The sequence below is a fragment of the Pyrgilauda ruficollis genome, unplaced genomic scaffold (genome assembly GCF_017590135.1).
Source record: "Pyrgilauda ruficollis isolate IOZ18807 unplaced genomic scaffold, ASM1759013v1 scaffold146, whole genome shotgun sequence".
Classification (NCBI taxonomy): domain Eukaryota; kingdom Metazoa; phylum Chordata; class Aves; order Passeriformes; family Passeridae; genus Pyrgilauda; species Pyrgilauda ruficollis.
Genome location: NW_024513210.1, coordinates 669423 through 682612, shown reverse-complemented (window position 1 = coordinate 682612; position 13190 = coordinate 669423). Strand labels below are relative to the sequence as shown.

Genomic DNA, 13190 nt, shown 5'->3' with positions numbered 1-13190 from the left:
ACCAGTACTTTCTTGGCTCATGTAAGAGGCCAAAATTCTATGGCCTTTTAAATGAGAGGAGTCAAGGTTTGGAGTCTTGACTAATTGCTGAACCAGCAGGCAAACATGGCTTCCAGTGTAGATCTGGATCTGGAGTCCAAGGGGATTGGGACTGCACCACGGTCTGTGAGGTTACAGACAGAGCTGTGGTCAACCTAAGCTTCTGGCTAGCCTTCCCTCATAGAGAATAGCCCTGATCTTGCTGTTTCATTACAAGCATGCAAGTTGTCTGCTGCCTTCCTGCTTGGTTTTGATGGAGACTCTGCTTGCAGGATTGGTGAAACAGCATGACCTCCTGACAGCTTCTTGAAGGCTCAGCATGTGTTCTTCCTGCAGTTTCTACAGCTCTAGAGCAAGTTTGAGGGTGTTCTCACCTGTCTGAATTAGTTCTTATTCTTTGCTGTAACCACACAAGACCTTTAACTCCTTCATCTGGTCCAAGATGTCAAAGAAGCAAGACAAAAATGAGCTGGGTAATGGGGAAGAAAATGCCACTGGGAAACCATTGCACCATAGCATGTGTGTAATGCTCAAGGAAATAATGATCCTTGGGTCTAGATATTGAAGTAGAGATTTAAATTCAATCCCTACATCTGGCTCTAGGCCCACCTACATGTTTTCTTTGTTGGCAATGTCAGCTTAAGAAGTTCCCACCCCCTCACCACAAATACATGAATGAATTCAAATGAACTTGTCTTACCTGAAGTGTTCCTTTTTGCTTTGAAGTGCAGATGAAGGGAGGGCTCCTGACTTGCCTAGTTCTGTGTTGCTCAGACCCATGGTCTGTCTTATCTCAGAAGACTATCAGTAAGTGGAATAATTTTAGTAATTCAGTTTGACATGATTTCACAAGCAGATGTAGCTGCACAAATTAGGGCTGATAAACTGAAGCATGTACATTAGAAAAAAAGGGAATCAGTTAAACGAAAACTTTTTAAGTGCTTTGTTTTAAAGAAAACATGGATATTTAGATCTCTGTTTTGTCACTTTACCTTCTAAGGTCTCAGTGTTATGGCTGTAAAGTGACCAGAGGAATCAGCTTTCAATGTTTCATCCTTTGATTTTACAGCAAGTTAATAATTCTGGTATTTCTGCCCCAACAGAAATTAAACTTGTATCACTCTAATATCCGCATTTGTTGTCAGTTCTTTAGAGCTCAGTTTAGCCTTTCCTCTTGAAACTAGGCTTTTTTTACATATGCTATTTTGTGTTTGCTTTGCTTTATTTTTAGCAAAATTGCAGCTGGCTCTTAGTTCGATGCACTGTCTGGTTTCTTCTGGTGAAATTCCAAGAAAGGAAGCCTTGGGGACAGACAGCTACAGTCCTTCCAGTCTTTGAAGTTTTTTTGCGTGGATTTCACCCATTCTGCAAGGGGACAGAAGCCTTTTAGTCCAGATCAAGATTTCCAGTACTTCTTTTGCCTCTTAGCTTTACTAAATCTTCTTCATCTCTTGGCCTACATAAAAGTGAGCTCTCCCACACACACAATATTTCTTTTCCTTTCTCCACTGAGTTTCAAAGGCAGGTAGATGTCTCTTTCTAATGCTGGTTATTGATACCAGGGAGCTGTGAACTCCAAGAGCAAGCATAGAAAAAAATACTGCCGGAGAAAAATCTTCCACTGGTATTAGTTTGAAAATAAACCCTGAATAAATGTCCCAAAATCAACTGTGCAAAGATTTCCTCTGTTCCTCAGTCTGTTGGTTCATGTTTACTGCCTTGATAACATCCTATAACTTTGCTTAATGTGGTTTTATTAATGATCAACTAATGGACTAAGTGAACTTCTAGGGCTCATCTTCAGGGACTGACTTCCATAGGGTCTGCTGCTGTGGTGTAACCCGGCAGTGAAAGCATGCAAGGCACCAAGCTCATGTTTGCAGGAAAATACTAATACACATCATAAGGAATTTTCCATTGCTGGAGACTTTCTCTGCCCTTTCTCTGTACAGGCTTCAGTTCAAAATTGTTGTCTGCATTGGCCAAAAACACTTTTCCCAAGGATCAGTCTTTTTTTCTTATTAGCGAGGTTTTATTTGATTTGTTGCCTGCTCCACGCATGGTTCAGAGATCAGGAAGGAGATTGCACAGGGCTGAAGCAGGCAGGTGCATGCATCAGCAATGGACTGTAGACAGCTGGTGCCATTCATACCTATGTGGCCAGCTGGAGGAGCTGCCTGGTTTGCAGAGATGTAGTTAATTCAGTCCTGGGTGGCTTGGTCACCTGGCTGGGACAAGCAATAACACCCAATGGATGGGTGAGGGCAGCCTGTGCTCGCATGGATTTTTCATGTGTAGCACAGGACAGCAGGTATTTCAAGATGCTTTGTTTTCTAGGTGTTTAAAGTACTTGACTCGTCTTTCTCCAAGCTTGACTGATTCTGGTTACCAGCCATGCAGATCTTAAGGAAAGTTGTTGGCATCTGTGTGTCTGTATTAGTTTGGAAATCCATTCTTGAAGGTATTTCTTTGTCTTGGAGAGAGTAGGCAGAGCAGGAACTTGCTGTAGATTTTGCTTAATAGGTGCAAGCAAATTTTCTGTTCTTGACCATCCACTCTTGGCTCCTGCACAGAAAAGGTTAACAGCACTAGCTCTGCAAGGTCCTTAAAACTAGCCTCTGAGAACGCAGCATCTGCAAGACTGGGGGGAAAAAATATATGGAGCACTTTTCCCATAAAAGGGAAACCATCCTTCTCTAGTTGACTTCATGGCATCATCTTTGCTATCCTCCTTACCCTTGTCCTTTCCTTCACATGCTCCAAAGCATAGGGTATGCCTGGTGAAGACTCATCCTTGTCAGGGACCTCCCACGTGCAAATGGAAACCCACACTTTTACACTTACAACACATCAACTGGCATGCAGTTGCTTAATGAGGAAGTCAATTAGTCCCCCTTCCACATTAAATTGATTGTCCAGGCCACACGACTCTGCCTGGCCATCCAATAAATTTCCTGTTCACCCGCTGCCAGAGCATCATGCAATTGCCTCTTCCCTCAGAGCAACATGAATGGCTGCCTTTCCCCCACATCAGCAGCATTGTGGGGACCAAGATTATTGCCTCTCAGTGACTCCTCTCTGAATAGACAACCTCAGTTTACAAGTAAAGCAGAGAGGCTGTGTTTGATTGCCTTGGAAACACAGAAAGCTAAGCTGTTTTCACTCTTCCCTCTCATTCTTTTCCTCCAGTTTGCTCACCAAATGACATCCTGTGCAATACTTGTGCATCTCACTGTCTGCAACTAACAGGTGGAATAATTTGACCTCTGTAAATAATTATTTTGCTGGTGCACAAGAGCAGAGACTGGCTCACTGAGCACTGGTAGCTGTGCAGAGAGAACAGAAGCAAAAGCAGCAAGAATTATTTTAGTCTGTCAAGTCATCAGACTTGATACATAGGGAAACCTACTGGGCAAGACAACATGATTAACATACCTGATTTTCTAAGCATAATTTTATTTAAAATGCAAAAGAAAGATTGGTCTCTCACTCTCATGCATGAAAGTGAGGGAAGAAGAAACAAGCCTCTAACAGAGTGAGGCTGAATGAGCCTGTGACTGCACAAGTGCTGATGTGCACAGGCAGCTGTGCAGGATTTATGTGCAACCTCTACACACAGGCACATGACCATGTATGTCTAACTGACAGCTATATCAATGTATGGTAACCATGTCTGTGCATGTGTTGGCTTTCAAATCAATGTGTATGAGTGGACACACTCAGACCAGGTGTAGCATGAACACTTTCAACCTGTTCATGTATGATCAGAGTTGTGGAAGCTGCTGCCATTGCCACTGCCCCACCTGTATGCTCAGGTGCATATGCTCCTTTTATGTGTGTGATCACAGCCTGGGTGTGCACTGTGGGAACTGCTTTTCACAGGTTGCTGATTGTGGTGAGACCCAAAAGCACTCATTTGCCTGTTTCCTTGACTCCTCATTTGGCTGTTTCCTTGACTCCAAGTCTTTTTTCCATTTGCACAAACCTGGAGATGGAAACTTCACTCTATCAATCACAAACCAGCTCAGAGGTACTTTTCTGAAAATACACAATATCTGCAGTTTATTTTTCAGTTTGGTTTGGGAGGGGGCAGGGGTTGTTCAAGCACAGACTTTTTTCTTAGACATGCATTCCATGGACAACTCAGGGCAGAGAGTCTCTAGTCCTTCACCAGCCGGTAGATGTGATGTTGGGCACCGTGGTCACTAGTTGATACTTCAAAAACATATGCTATGCACAGCAAGGTCTCCTGTGTGTCCCTGTTTGTCACAACCTAGACAGAAAAGGAGAAGAAGCTGAAATGGCAACTGCTATTTCTCTGCTTACGTATTCCAACACATTTGATGTGAAGCAGAAAGTCAGTAACAGACAAAGAACAGAGAAGTGCAGGATCCATACACAGCTTGGCCCACAAACCATAGCACTTTTGCAGCCTCAGAACTACAATGCAGTGAAGAGACAGGGAGATGACAAAAAATTCACTGTGAGGAAAAGTCCACTGTGACCAAGCAGTGATCACATCAGTGGAAGCAGGTTCTCTGCTTCCCACCCCTGATGTTGCAGATTTCAGCAGAGTGAAAGCATTCCACTCTGAAAAAAAAGCTCTTCTTGCTCTGTTTGTTGAGTATAGGAGTCCCCTCCTGTGGCACACCCACTCCTGTTCACACATATATTGATATATCACAACCACAGACAGTTGTTTTCCTTCTGTTCCTGCTTGTCATTGGTAGACACAGAACATGAGGATTAAAGAGTATAACTCCTATTACAGGAGACTTACAGATTTGACTCCATTACAGTTCCCATTCCATACACTGTAGATGTTGGGAGAAGGATGGCTGCTACACTCATGCATTCTTACAGAAGCTCCTTTTTTCCCATTTTTTTTCCTATGGCCCCTCAGGACCCTTTAGCGTCTCTACAACGTGACTGTCAGCAGCATGGTGAAGGAGCAGTGTTGTCCTAGTTTCTGCAGCATGCACTAGGTGGCAGAGACAAGAGAAATACTGCTCTCAGAACTCCTAGCTCAGCTTCCTTCTCTCTGTCACTGCACAACTTTGCATGTTCTTGTCACCTGAGTTTGTGCCAAAACTAAAGTTCTCTCCTGCTGCAGGAGAGATTTTTATCAGCAGCAGCACAAGCTCAACTGCAGAAGAAAACCATTCCAGCTGGAGGCTTGAGCTGTACCAAAGCCCAACTGTTCTTGTGAAAAGAGGAAGAAAATAGCCGTTTTCAAAATTTCCTATTAATTTCAGCAGTCTGATTTTGGTCTGTTTTCTTTCTTACTTCATGATTGGATTTGCAGTTGAAGTCCTTTCTTCTGAAAGATGTGGTGAGTTATACACATCCAGGTGTGCTAAGGCACTGGGCCCTTTTCTGAAAAATGGGCTCTGAAATCTTGGGAGTTCTAGATACAGAGAAGTGTGCCAAGCAAGATAAATGATGCTAATGGGATTAGGGGTATTCTAAGCTCATAAAGGGTTTATAAAAAAATACAATTAGACTTGCCTCAAAGGTGGTAGTGGGGACTGAGGACTACCAAAATGCCTTACATTATGCATTTTTCAGCTCTGCAGTGGGGAGTGGGAAATGCTCAGGCTGCTGCTCAGGGAGCAGCACTTTCATCTTGCACAGCACTGCAAGGTAGTATGTGCCAGCACCCACCTGGGACATGCCTTCAGTGCCAGAAGATAAAGGAAGGACATGAGATTTCTCAAAACATAAAGCCGCTGAGGAAGTATAACCATGTGACAACTTTTTTCTTAGAATTTATAGGAAATGCTGGCCTGACTGAGGAATGAAACATGCAGAAGGCAGCCACAATGTTCCCCAGTATGGATTACAGCACACAGGTCATCCATCTCTGTCTCTGCCCCTCTCATGCTTTTGCTCATCTAAATAACTCTCAGCATTTATACTCCTCATTTCTTCCAGATGTTTAAGATCTTAATACAAGCATGAAAGAGTAAACTTAATGCCCTGTGACGTATATTATTAACCTTGTGTTTATAGCTGATGTGTCTGAGCCACAGAGCAGTGAAATGAGTTGCCTGCAGTTATCAAAGATCTTCAGAGAATGGAATGAAAACCACTTTGATTCTCAGTCTTTCATACAGCTACCAGCATCTCTTCTACTTACCAGCCTCACGTTCTCTGGTCAAAGATCTGTGATGCCTCTTACAGAGGTGAACACAGAATTCAGTCTGCTAGAAAAATCCACCTTTTAAGCTGTCTGCCCTCTTCCCAAATTTAGACTGCGCCTGAACCTGGAACAGCTCCCAGTATAACGAAACACTGATGGAAATCTAATTGCTGTAGCCTTGTAATCCTGACCTATCTAGAGGTTGCAGTGATTCGGATGGTGTCACAGAGTTTCCCCACAACTCCTTTGCATATTCTGTACAGGTCCCGGATGGTCCTGAGGAAACAACTTTCTTTCCCCCCTTATATGGTCAGTGAAGAACTCTTCCCACAGAAAAATTTTATAGCCACTTAACAGTGCCCTTATGGATTCTTTTACCTTGCAAAAAGGGCCAGGGCACAGAAAGGACCTCAATATTTGTGAAATAGTGGAATGAGCATTTCCTTCACTGACTTTTTCATCATTCCCCTTCCTTTGTCTCTCTGCCTCATGAGCTCTCCCTTTATTTTTCTTTTTATCTCTCTCTTCCCAGGTCTCTCAAATTCTTTTGCTGCTCCTCTGCATGAGTTACCATCTCTAGAGCTCCATAAATGGTCTTGAAGTGCAATACACATGAAAGACAGTAAGTTCAATTAGATGCTGAGCTATAAAAGGAAATCTGCTTTGACTCTCAACAGTGAACTCCTGCATGGTGCTTATATGTTGCCAAATTGCAACAAAAACAGCTAAAATTCCTACCTGTAAGATAGTGAAGTTCTCCAGCACACTGTTCATCATGTACTTCTCAGGAAGGTGCTTGAGTTTATGGATGAAGTTGATCATGTATTCGCAGAGAGGGGAGCGGTGGATGCGGTAGGAATAGTGTCCGTTTTCATAGCGTGCATACTCTGTCTGCAGGGAAAAACACAAAAGGGGCACACACGTGGGGCTATGCTGGCACACCAGTGACACTATCACAGCAAGGGACTCAAAACAGAAAAATTACAGTGGCACTTTTAAATAATTTTATGAACAGTGACCACAGTACTTTGCACCAAGGTCAGTCCCCTTGAGTCCTCCAATTTCTTTGGCTTGATTTCTTGTTTTCTTTAAAATGGTGAGTTCCAGCTTCTGAGCTGCAAACCCTCAATGCACTGTGAAAGGTAACTAAGAGGAACATACCAATTGACACCTACACTACAGTCTGCATCTCTACTGGAAAAATACCAGGTGTGAAAAAGTTAATAACTACTGTTTTAGCAAGACCAGGAAGAACATAGATACTATGCTCAGGATGTTTTGTAGCTAAAAAAGACTAAAGCCTTCTGGTACCTGTGTGAGAGAACATAGAATTTATGCCCCCCACTGAGGAAAGGGTCTTGCCAATGATACACAGAGGGATTTTTTTGCTCACATTCACACCTTAGCTCCTCTATATATTATCTGCCTTTGAAGAGAAACTGAGTCCATAACCTGTGGTTTCACAGCAGACCCTTAAATGCCTATAACCTTCTTTCACCCCAGAAGCTTGGTCTTCTTCCATGTGCACCATGACATCTTCCTTTAGCCCCTCTATCCCTCTGCAAATACTTAACTTCAAGCATGCCTACTATCATGTGGCTGGAGATGGGCTTTGGGGAAGGATGCACCTTGAACTGACTGCTGACATGAGAACAGCTGGTGTTCTGCACATAGATGCTTCTGCATCCTAAGGTTCCTTGAGAAACAGGGCAGCAGGAGGCATGTCAAAGCAGCTCTCTTAGCAGCTGAATGTGGAATCAAAAAGAATTTCTTCAATGTCAGTTCTATGCATAACCCAGTTATTTGCAGTTGCTCAAGCTGTAAGTGCATAAGCTCTAGGTCTAATACAATCATAAGACTAGTCTGTAAATTTATTACAGTCAAATTAATAGCTACAGTCTATAAATGATCTGTTTACAAACACTGGTGACAGTGAGGTGTTGCTTATATGTTTTCACATTTCTGGACTACAAAACACATCTTATGTTCCCTAGCTTTCCTTTGCTTCCCAAAAAACCCCAGAGAATCGGCAGAGCTAAGAGTCATACATATTTACATCTCCTCAGAAACTGAGATTTAAGGGAAAAGCAGCAAACACTAGCAGATCTTGCCTTAGAAATCCTAAGACAAGCATTTTGCAGGCTGAGTGATCTTATATCTATGGCATCCATCTCCCTGACAAGAAGCATGAGATATATTTTGCCTTGAGATACAAAGGCAGGATGCAAATACTTGAAGTAACAAAATGGCAGCCAGAGGAAACCTTGCACCCAGATGCCTGCTCCTTACCTCTACTTTCTCTACCACCTGTTTTCCAAAGGAACACACTTTGGTGGAACAGGTAATGACCATGTTTTCTGGGCTCTCATACTGGCTGGAAACGCCATAGAAAGATCTGGATTCATCTTCAATATTGGTATTCAAATCAGCCTGCCAAAAAGAAAAAAAAAAATTCAGATGGTTATCAATAGATGGTTGTGGCATTTTCTCACCACTACGTTGCATAGCAGACAAATGTGCATTGATCAAGTGGGAGAAATCTGAAGAGTACTGAATAAAATCCTATTTCCACTTCAAAAAATGGTGTGGGTTTGCATACACATTGAGGAAATCTGCTGGAATATCCTCCTAACATGAAAAACATATGACACAGCTTGGAGGTACTCACAAAGCATGTGGAGAGCAGACTGCAGAGTCAGAGCAGTGTAACAGACAGGCTAGACTGGGCTGACTCACCAGGAAGGAAAAAAATGGTAAAGCAATAGCAATAAAGTTTTTCCCCCCTAAGAACATAGGTAAGGGAAAAGAGACAGCAGGGAAAAGGAATGTGTGAGTACACACACACATCAGGCTCAGGTGCTACAAATAGAAATAGACAGGATGCAACATAAGGAATGGAGATTACTGATGGATACAGCCCAGTTACACCTGAATTCAAACCCATCTCCAGCAGCAGCCAGTTTTCAAATGTGGGTGCATAAGGATGGCCAACTGAAGCCTCCTGTTGGGACAGAGCTCCTAAAAATCCTGGCTGTCTGAAGCTTCCACCAGGGGTCATTCCAACCGCAGCTATGAAACAAGTGGCAGTTCCCTTAAGCTCTAGAAACACTAGGAGTGTGTGGGAATGCCCAGCTCAGCTTCCTCCCCTTCAAAACTGAAGGGGCAGAGCTTCTCTGTGCTCCACAAGCCCATGTGCTAATTCACATCAGCGTAAAAGCAAGGATCACAGGCTGCTCCAGAGCATTTTATTCTTCCAGCTGAGCTAAGGGAAGAAGAAACTGAAGAAAATGTGTTCCTGCTACAGTGGACACAGGGTGACTAAGACAGCATTAGATGCCATTCTAGCAGGGTTTTCTTAACCAATGTCAATGAAGAGTTTTTTATTTGAGATCTAGAGCAGCACTAAGGACAAGCAATGTGGTAGAACTGGACCACCACCATAATAAATATTCCTCTTTCTTTGCCATGCAAAATACCTGCCTCTTAAGTGCCATGAGATAATAAATACTGTTAGCTTAGTTGTCTTAAGGAGCAACTTCACCAAAGGTTTAGGTCAGTCTAGAAAGTGACAGTCAAGTTCTCTCCTTCTGTAGACATGTGAGCTTGCTGCTGCCTTTGTGGCACCACAAAAGATGAGGGCATAAAGATTGCCTATTTTCATAGAAACACATACTTGGGTTGGCTTGAGTCTCTTGAGAAACTGCACCTCAGAGTTGTAGTTTGATGATGCCAGGCTGGTCCTGACCCCAAGAGAGAGCAGTCTTAGTTTTCCAGAGCAGTTTGTGCTTCCCCATTCCTGCTGTACTGACACACATCTCTGTAGCTGTATTACAAGGCTCACTGAGGAATTGCTCAGTTAGTTCTCAGTGGGATCAGTTCCCTGGCCTGATTCAGAAACACTTGCGTGTGTGTGTGTGTGTTCAAACAAAGAATGTGTAGGGAGGATGGGTGGCAACAGGGATAGCAGAAGGCAGGACAGCTTATTCTAGTGAATTATTATGGCCATGCTGAAGACCTTGGTATTAAATAACTGTAGTTATTCAGCTACTTTCTTTGTACCACAAATGCACCTGTATTAGAGAATAGCAGTATTACTGCCCTCTGGTTTACTGTAATACTGTACTTCTCACTTCCATGTCAATGCAATCAACTGTATTCTTTATTTCACCCACACTCCAACTGTCTAAATAAAGATTAACTTCTTCCCTTGTCCAGAGAGGAACTAGACTAGGAGTCCTTCACAATATTTTTCTGCTATTTCCCTTGGGAGTGATAAACACAATGTATGGACTTGATTCTGCTCTTCCAAAGAAATTCTCCCACTGAGTCAAAAAGAACAAAGGGTCAAGGCTACAGAGGCTTGGTCAGGCCACCTCTACATAAACACAGCAGACGCTGTCATTGCAGAACCAGACAAACATTTTCAGGGTCTCGCTAGTAAAGTTAAGGTTACATTCTCCAAAAGACTCACTGGTAAAATTAAGAAATAAATACACTCAATACGAGGCAAAGCAGAAAGGTGCTAGTTCCACTTCATGAGAAAAGTTTCACTAGCCCTCAGAAGCCACTCTAAGTGCACCCCCAGTTTGACAAGCCTCTTATCAGAAGACCAGACTAGAATTTCACAGCCAATTAACATCTAATTAATCAACATTAACGGCAAAACTGCGATAATACTGTTTGAATTAAGGAGTTGTCACCATTCACTGACATTATGTACTATCAGGTACCTGGAAGCTGTTACAGTGGAGCAGCAGGATCATGTTGGAACTCACTCACTTTTACAGTGCACATTTTATTCTAAAACTTGTCCCATATTATGGGCTAGGATGGTCAGACATGGAGCAATCGATCACCAGGAGCTATGTTCCCACCTCCTGTTACCTTTGCAGACCTCATAAACATACATACAGGGAATTTCAGCAACTCCAGGGAATGACAGTAGCAGTTTGCTGAGGGCTCCAGTTCATGATTGCAGGAGAATGCAGCTGGAGCACCCCAGACACCGCTGGCCTTACAGTTACAGCTTTTCCACTTATTTACAGCTGCTGGTTCTCACCTTCTCTAGGAAGGCACTGCCTCTACCAGAGATTATTGAGCACACACATATCTGCTCTTGAACTATTTGCAACCTGGTTTATACATGTGAACTGAAAACAGCAATGGTGTACATGAATACAAGACCAAGGAACAACTCAGAAATGGAACTCCAATCTCTTAGCTTTCCCTGCTGTGGAGATGATTACCTCCTGAAGGGAGACAAGGCAGAAAATTGAGGAAGAACAGTGTAATCTGCCATAACCAAATTAACTTGTAAATGTCAACCGGACACTGGGATAATTCACGAAAGGGTGAAGTTAAACTTCTCAGGATTGCATGAGGACAAGACCATAGTGACCAAAAGAGCTACTGCATTTAGCTTAACACCTAAAAACACTATGGCCTTCATTCCTAGATTCCTATGAGCTCCTCACAACACCTAGACCATCAGGACTACATTGCTTCTCTACAGAAAACCTTGTGTCAAAGCACATCCAGTCCTGGAGCGAGCACCCGAGGTGAGCAGAGACAGGTCTGACTTACTGTGTCCAGTACATTCCACCCTTAAAAGATGCAAGGGAATAATAGTGACTATGACTCAAAGGAAATTCATCTTCCCAGAACTCCATCAAGCAAGAGAGCTAATCTTCACTTTATAGTCTGGGAATGCACAGAATTGTTTAAAATGTAACTGGATGTGACTAGAACCCAGGTGCCTCACCTCCTCTCTGGCAAATGCCCTAGTATGTCCAACAACAAATGAGATGATCTTAAATACATTCCTTACCCCAACCTAGGCAGCCAAAGGAGACAAAGGCAGGATTTAGGAAAAGTCTCACTGAGAGCCCCCTGGGGGATGAGCTGCTTGGCCCCCCAAGCTCCTACTTGCTGCTGCTAGAACAGGGTGGGACTGCAGAGGCAGCAATAGCATTCAGGCTGTTGGGTGGTGTCCAGCATTCAAACAGCTGTTCTCAAACAGCTGTCTCTTTTACAGGCAAAGGTAGAAGATCAAATAAACAAGGCATATTACAAGCTAAATCTGAGTTATGAGCCACCAGCTGGACCATACCACTTTATCTGACAAAATCAGGGTTCTTGCTTTCTGTCCCACAAGTTCCAAATGCAAAAACCTGTGCACACTCTGGCATAGCAGAAATCTGATGTGTCTGGGATGTGTTCAACTTGCTGTGCAAGCTCAGCACAGATGACACACTTATCCATAGCTTGCCTGATGACTTCCAAACATGCTGAAACTAGAGTCACTGAGATATCTGCGATATAGCATATCCCAGATATTCACATAATGCATGCAAGAGTGAATCTGCCTGCTTGGGGGAGAAATATCTGTGATTTCCTCCTTTCCAGAGAAGTAAGCAGTATGTTTAATTACCTACAAGAAAAAACTTCCAGATGGAAGAGAAGGGATTTGTTCTGGGAAGAGCATAGTAGCCCTCCACAAGTTAATATGCTCCTCTCTCCCCTCCATCTCTGGAAAAAATTCTTTGAAAATTCCTCAGCAATTCAATCTTTCAATCTGCCTTTTGCTGCTAATAATCTCTACACTGTTGAACACTGTGGGGAACAACTTTGGTAGAAGAAATGCCGTTGGCAGAGTCCCCTTAAATAAGGCAGCAACTAGCATCACTGCTGGTGATGGCAGGTGGAATTAATGTGTGTAAAAATCATAAAATTCTCTGTTTCTAGCTGCTGTCTTGTTTGCTGCCTGAGGAGTACCAGAACAGAATGAACGTGGAGACCAAATTGCCATTCCTTGCTCTCCATGGCAGTTCCATGATTCCATGCTCTCTCTCATCCTGAGGAGTACCAGAACAGAATGAACGTGGAGACCAAATTGCTATTCCTTGCTCTCCAGGCAGTTCCATGATTGAAAGCATCCAGTGGGCAAGGCAGGGTGCTGAGGGCAATTTGCACTGCTGCTGTTTTGACTGGATTTGCTTGTGACAGGAGA

General features: G+C 43.2%; 1 protein-coding gene across 2 annotated transcripts in view; it reads right to left on the bottom strand.

The window, feature by feature from the left end:
- Positions 1-4070: 4070 nt before the first annotated feature.
- The window catches only part of TEAD4 (TEA domain transcription factor 4), a 51223-nt gene continuing 42103 nt past the window's right edge, over positions 4071-13190 (bottom strand). For both annotated transcript variants that reach the window (XM_041460611.1, XM_041460610.1), the window contains 3 exons: positions 8471-8611; positions 6920-7072; positions 4071-4312 (listed from right to left, as the gene is read on the bottom strand). In XM_041460611.1, the coding sequence (XP_041316545.1) occupies positions 4199-4312; positions 6920-7072; positions 8471-8611 (408 nt within the window). In that variant the 3' untranslated portion in view covers positions 4071-4198. The remainder of the gene's footprint in view (positions 4313-6919; positions 7073-8470; positions 8612-13190) is intronic.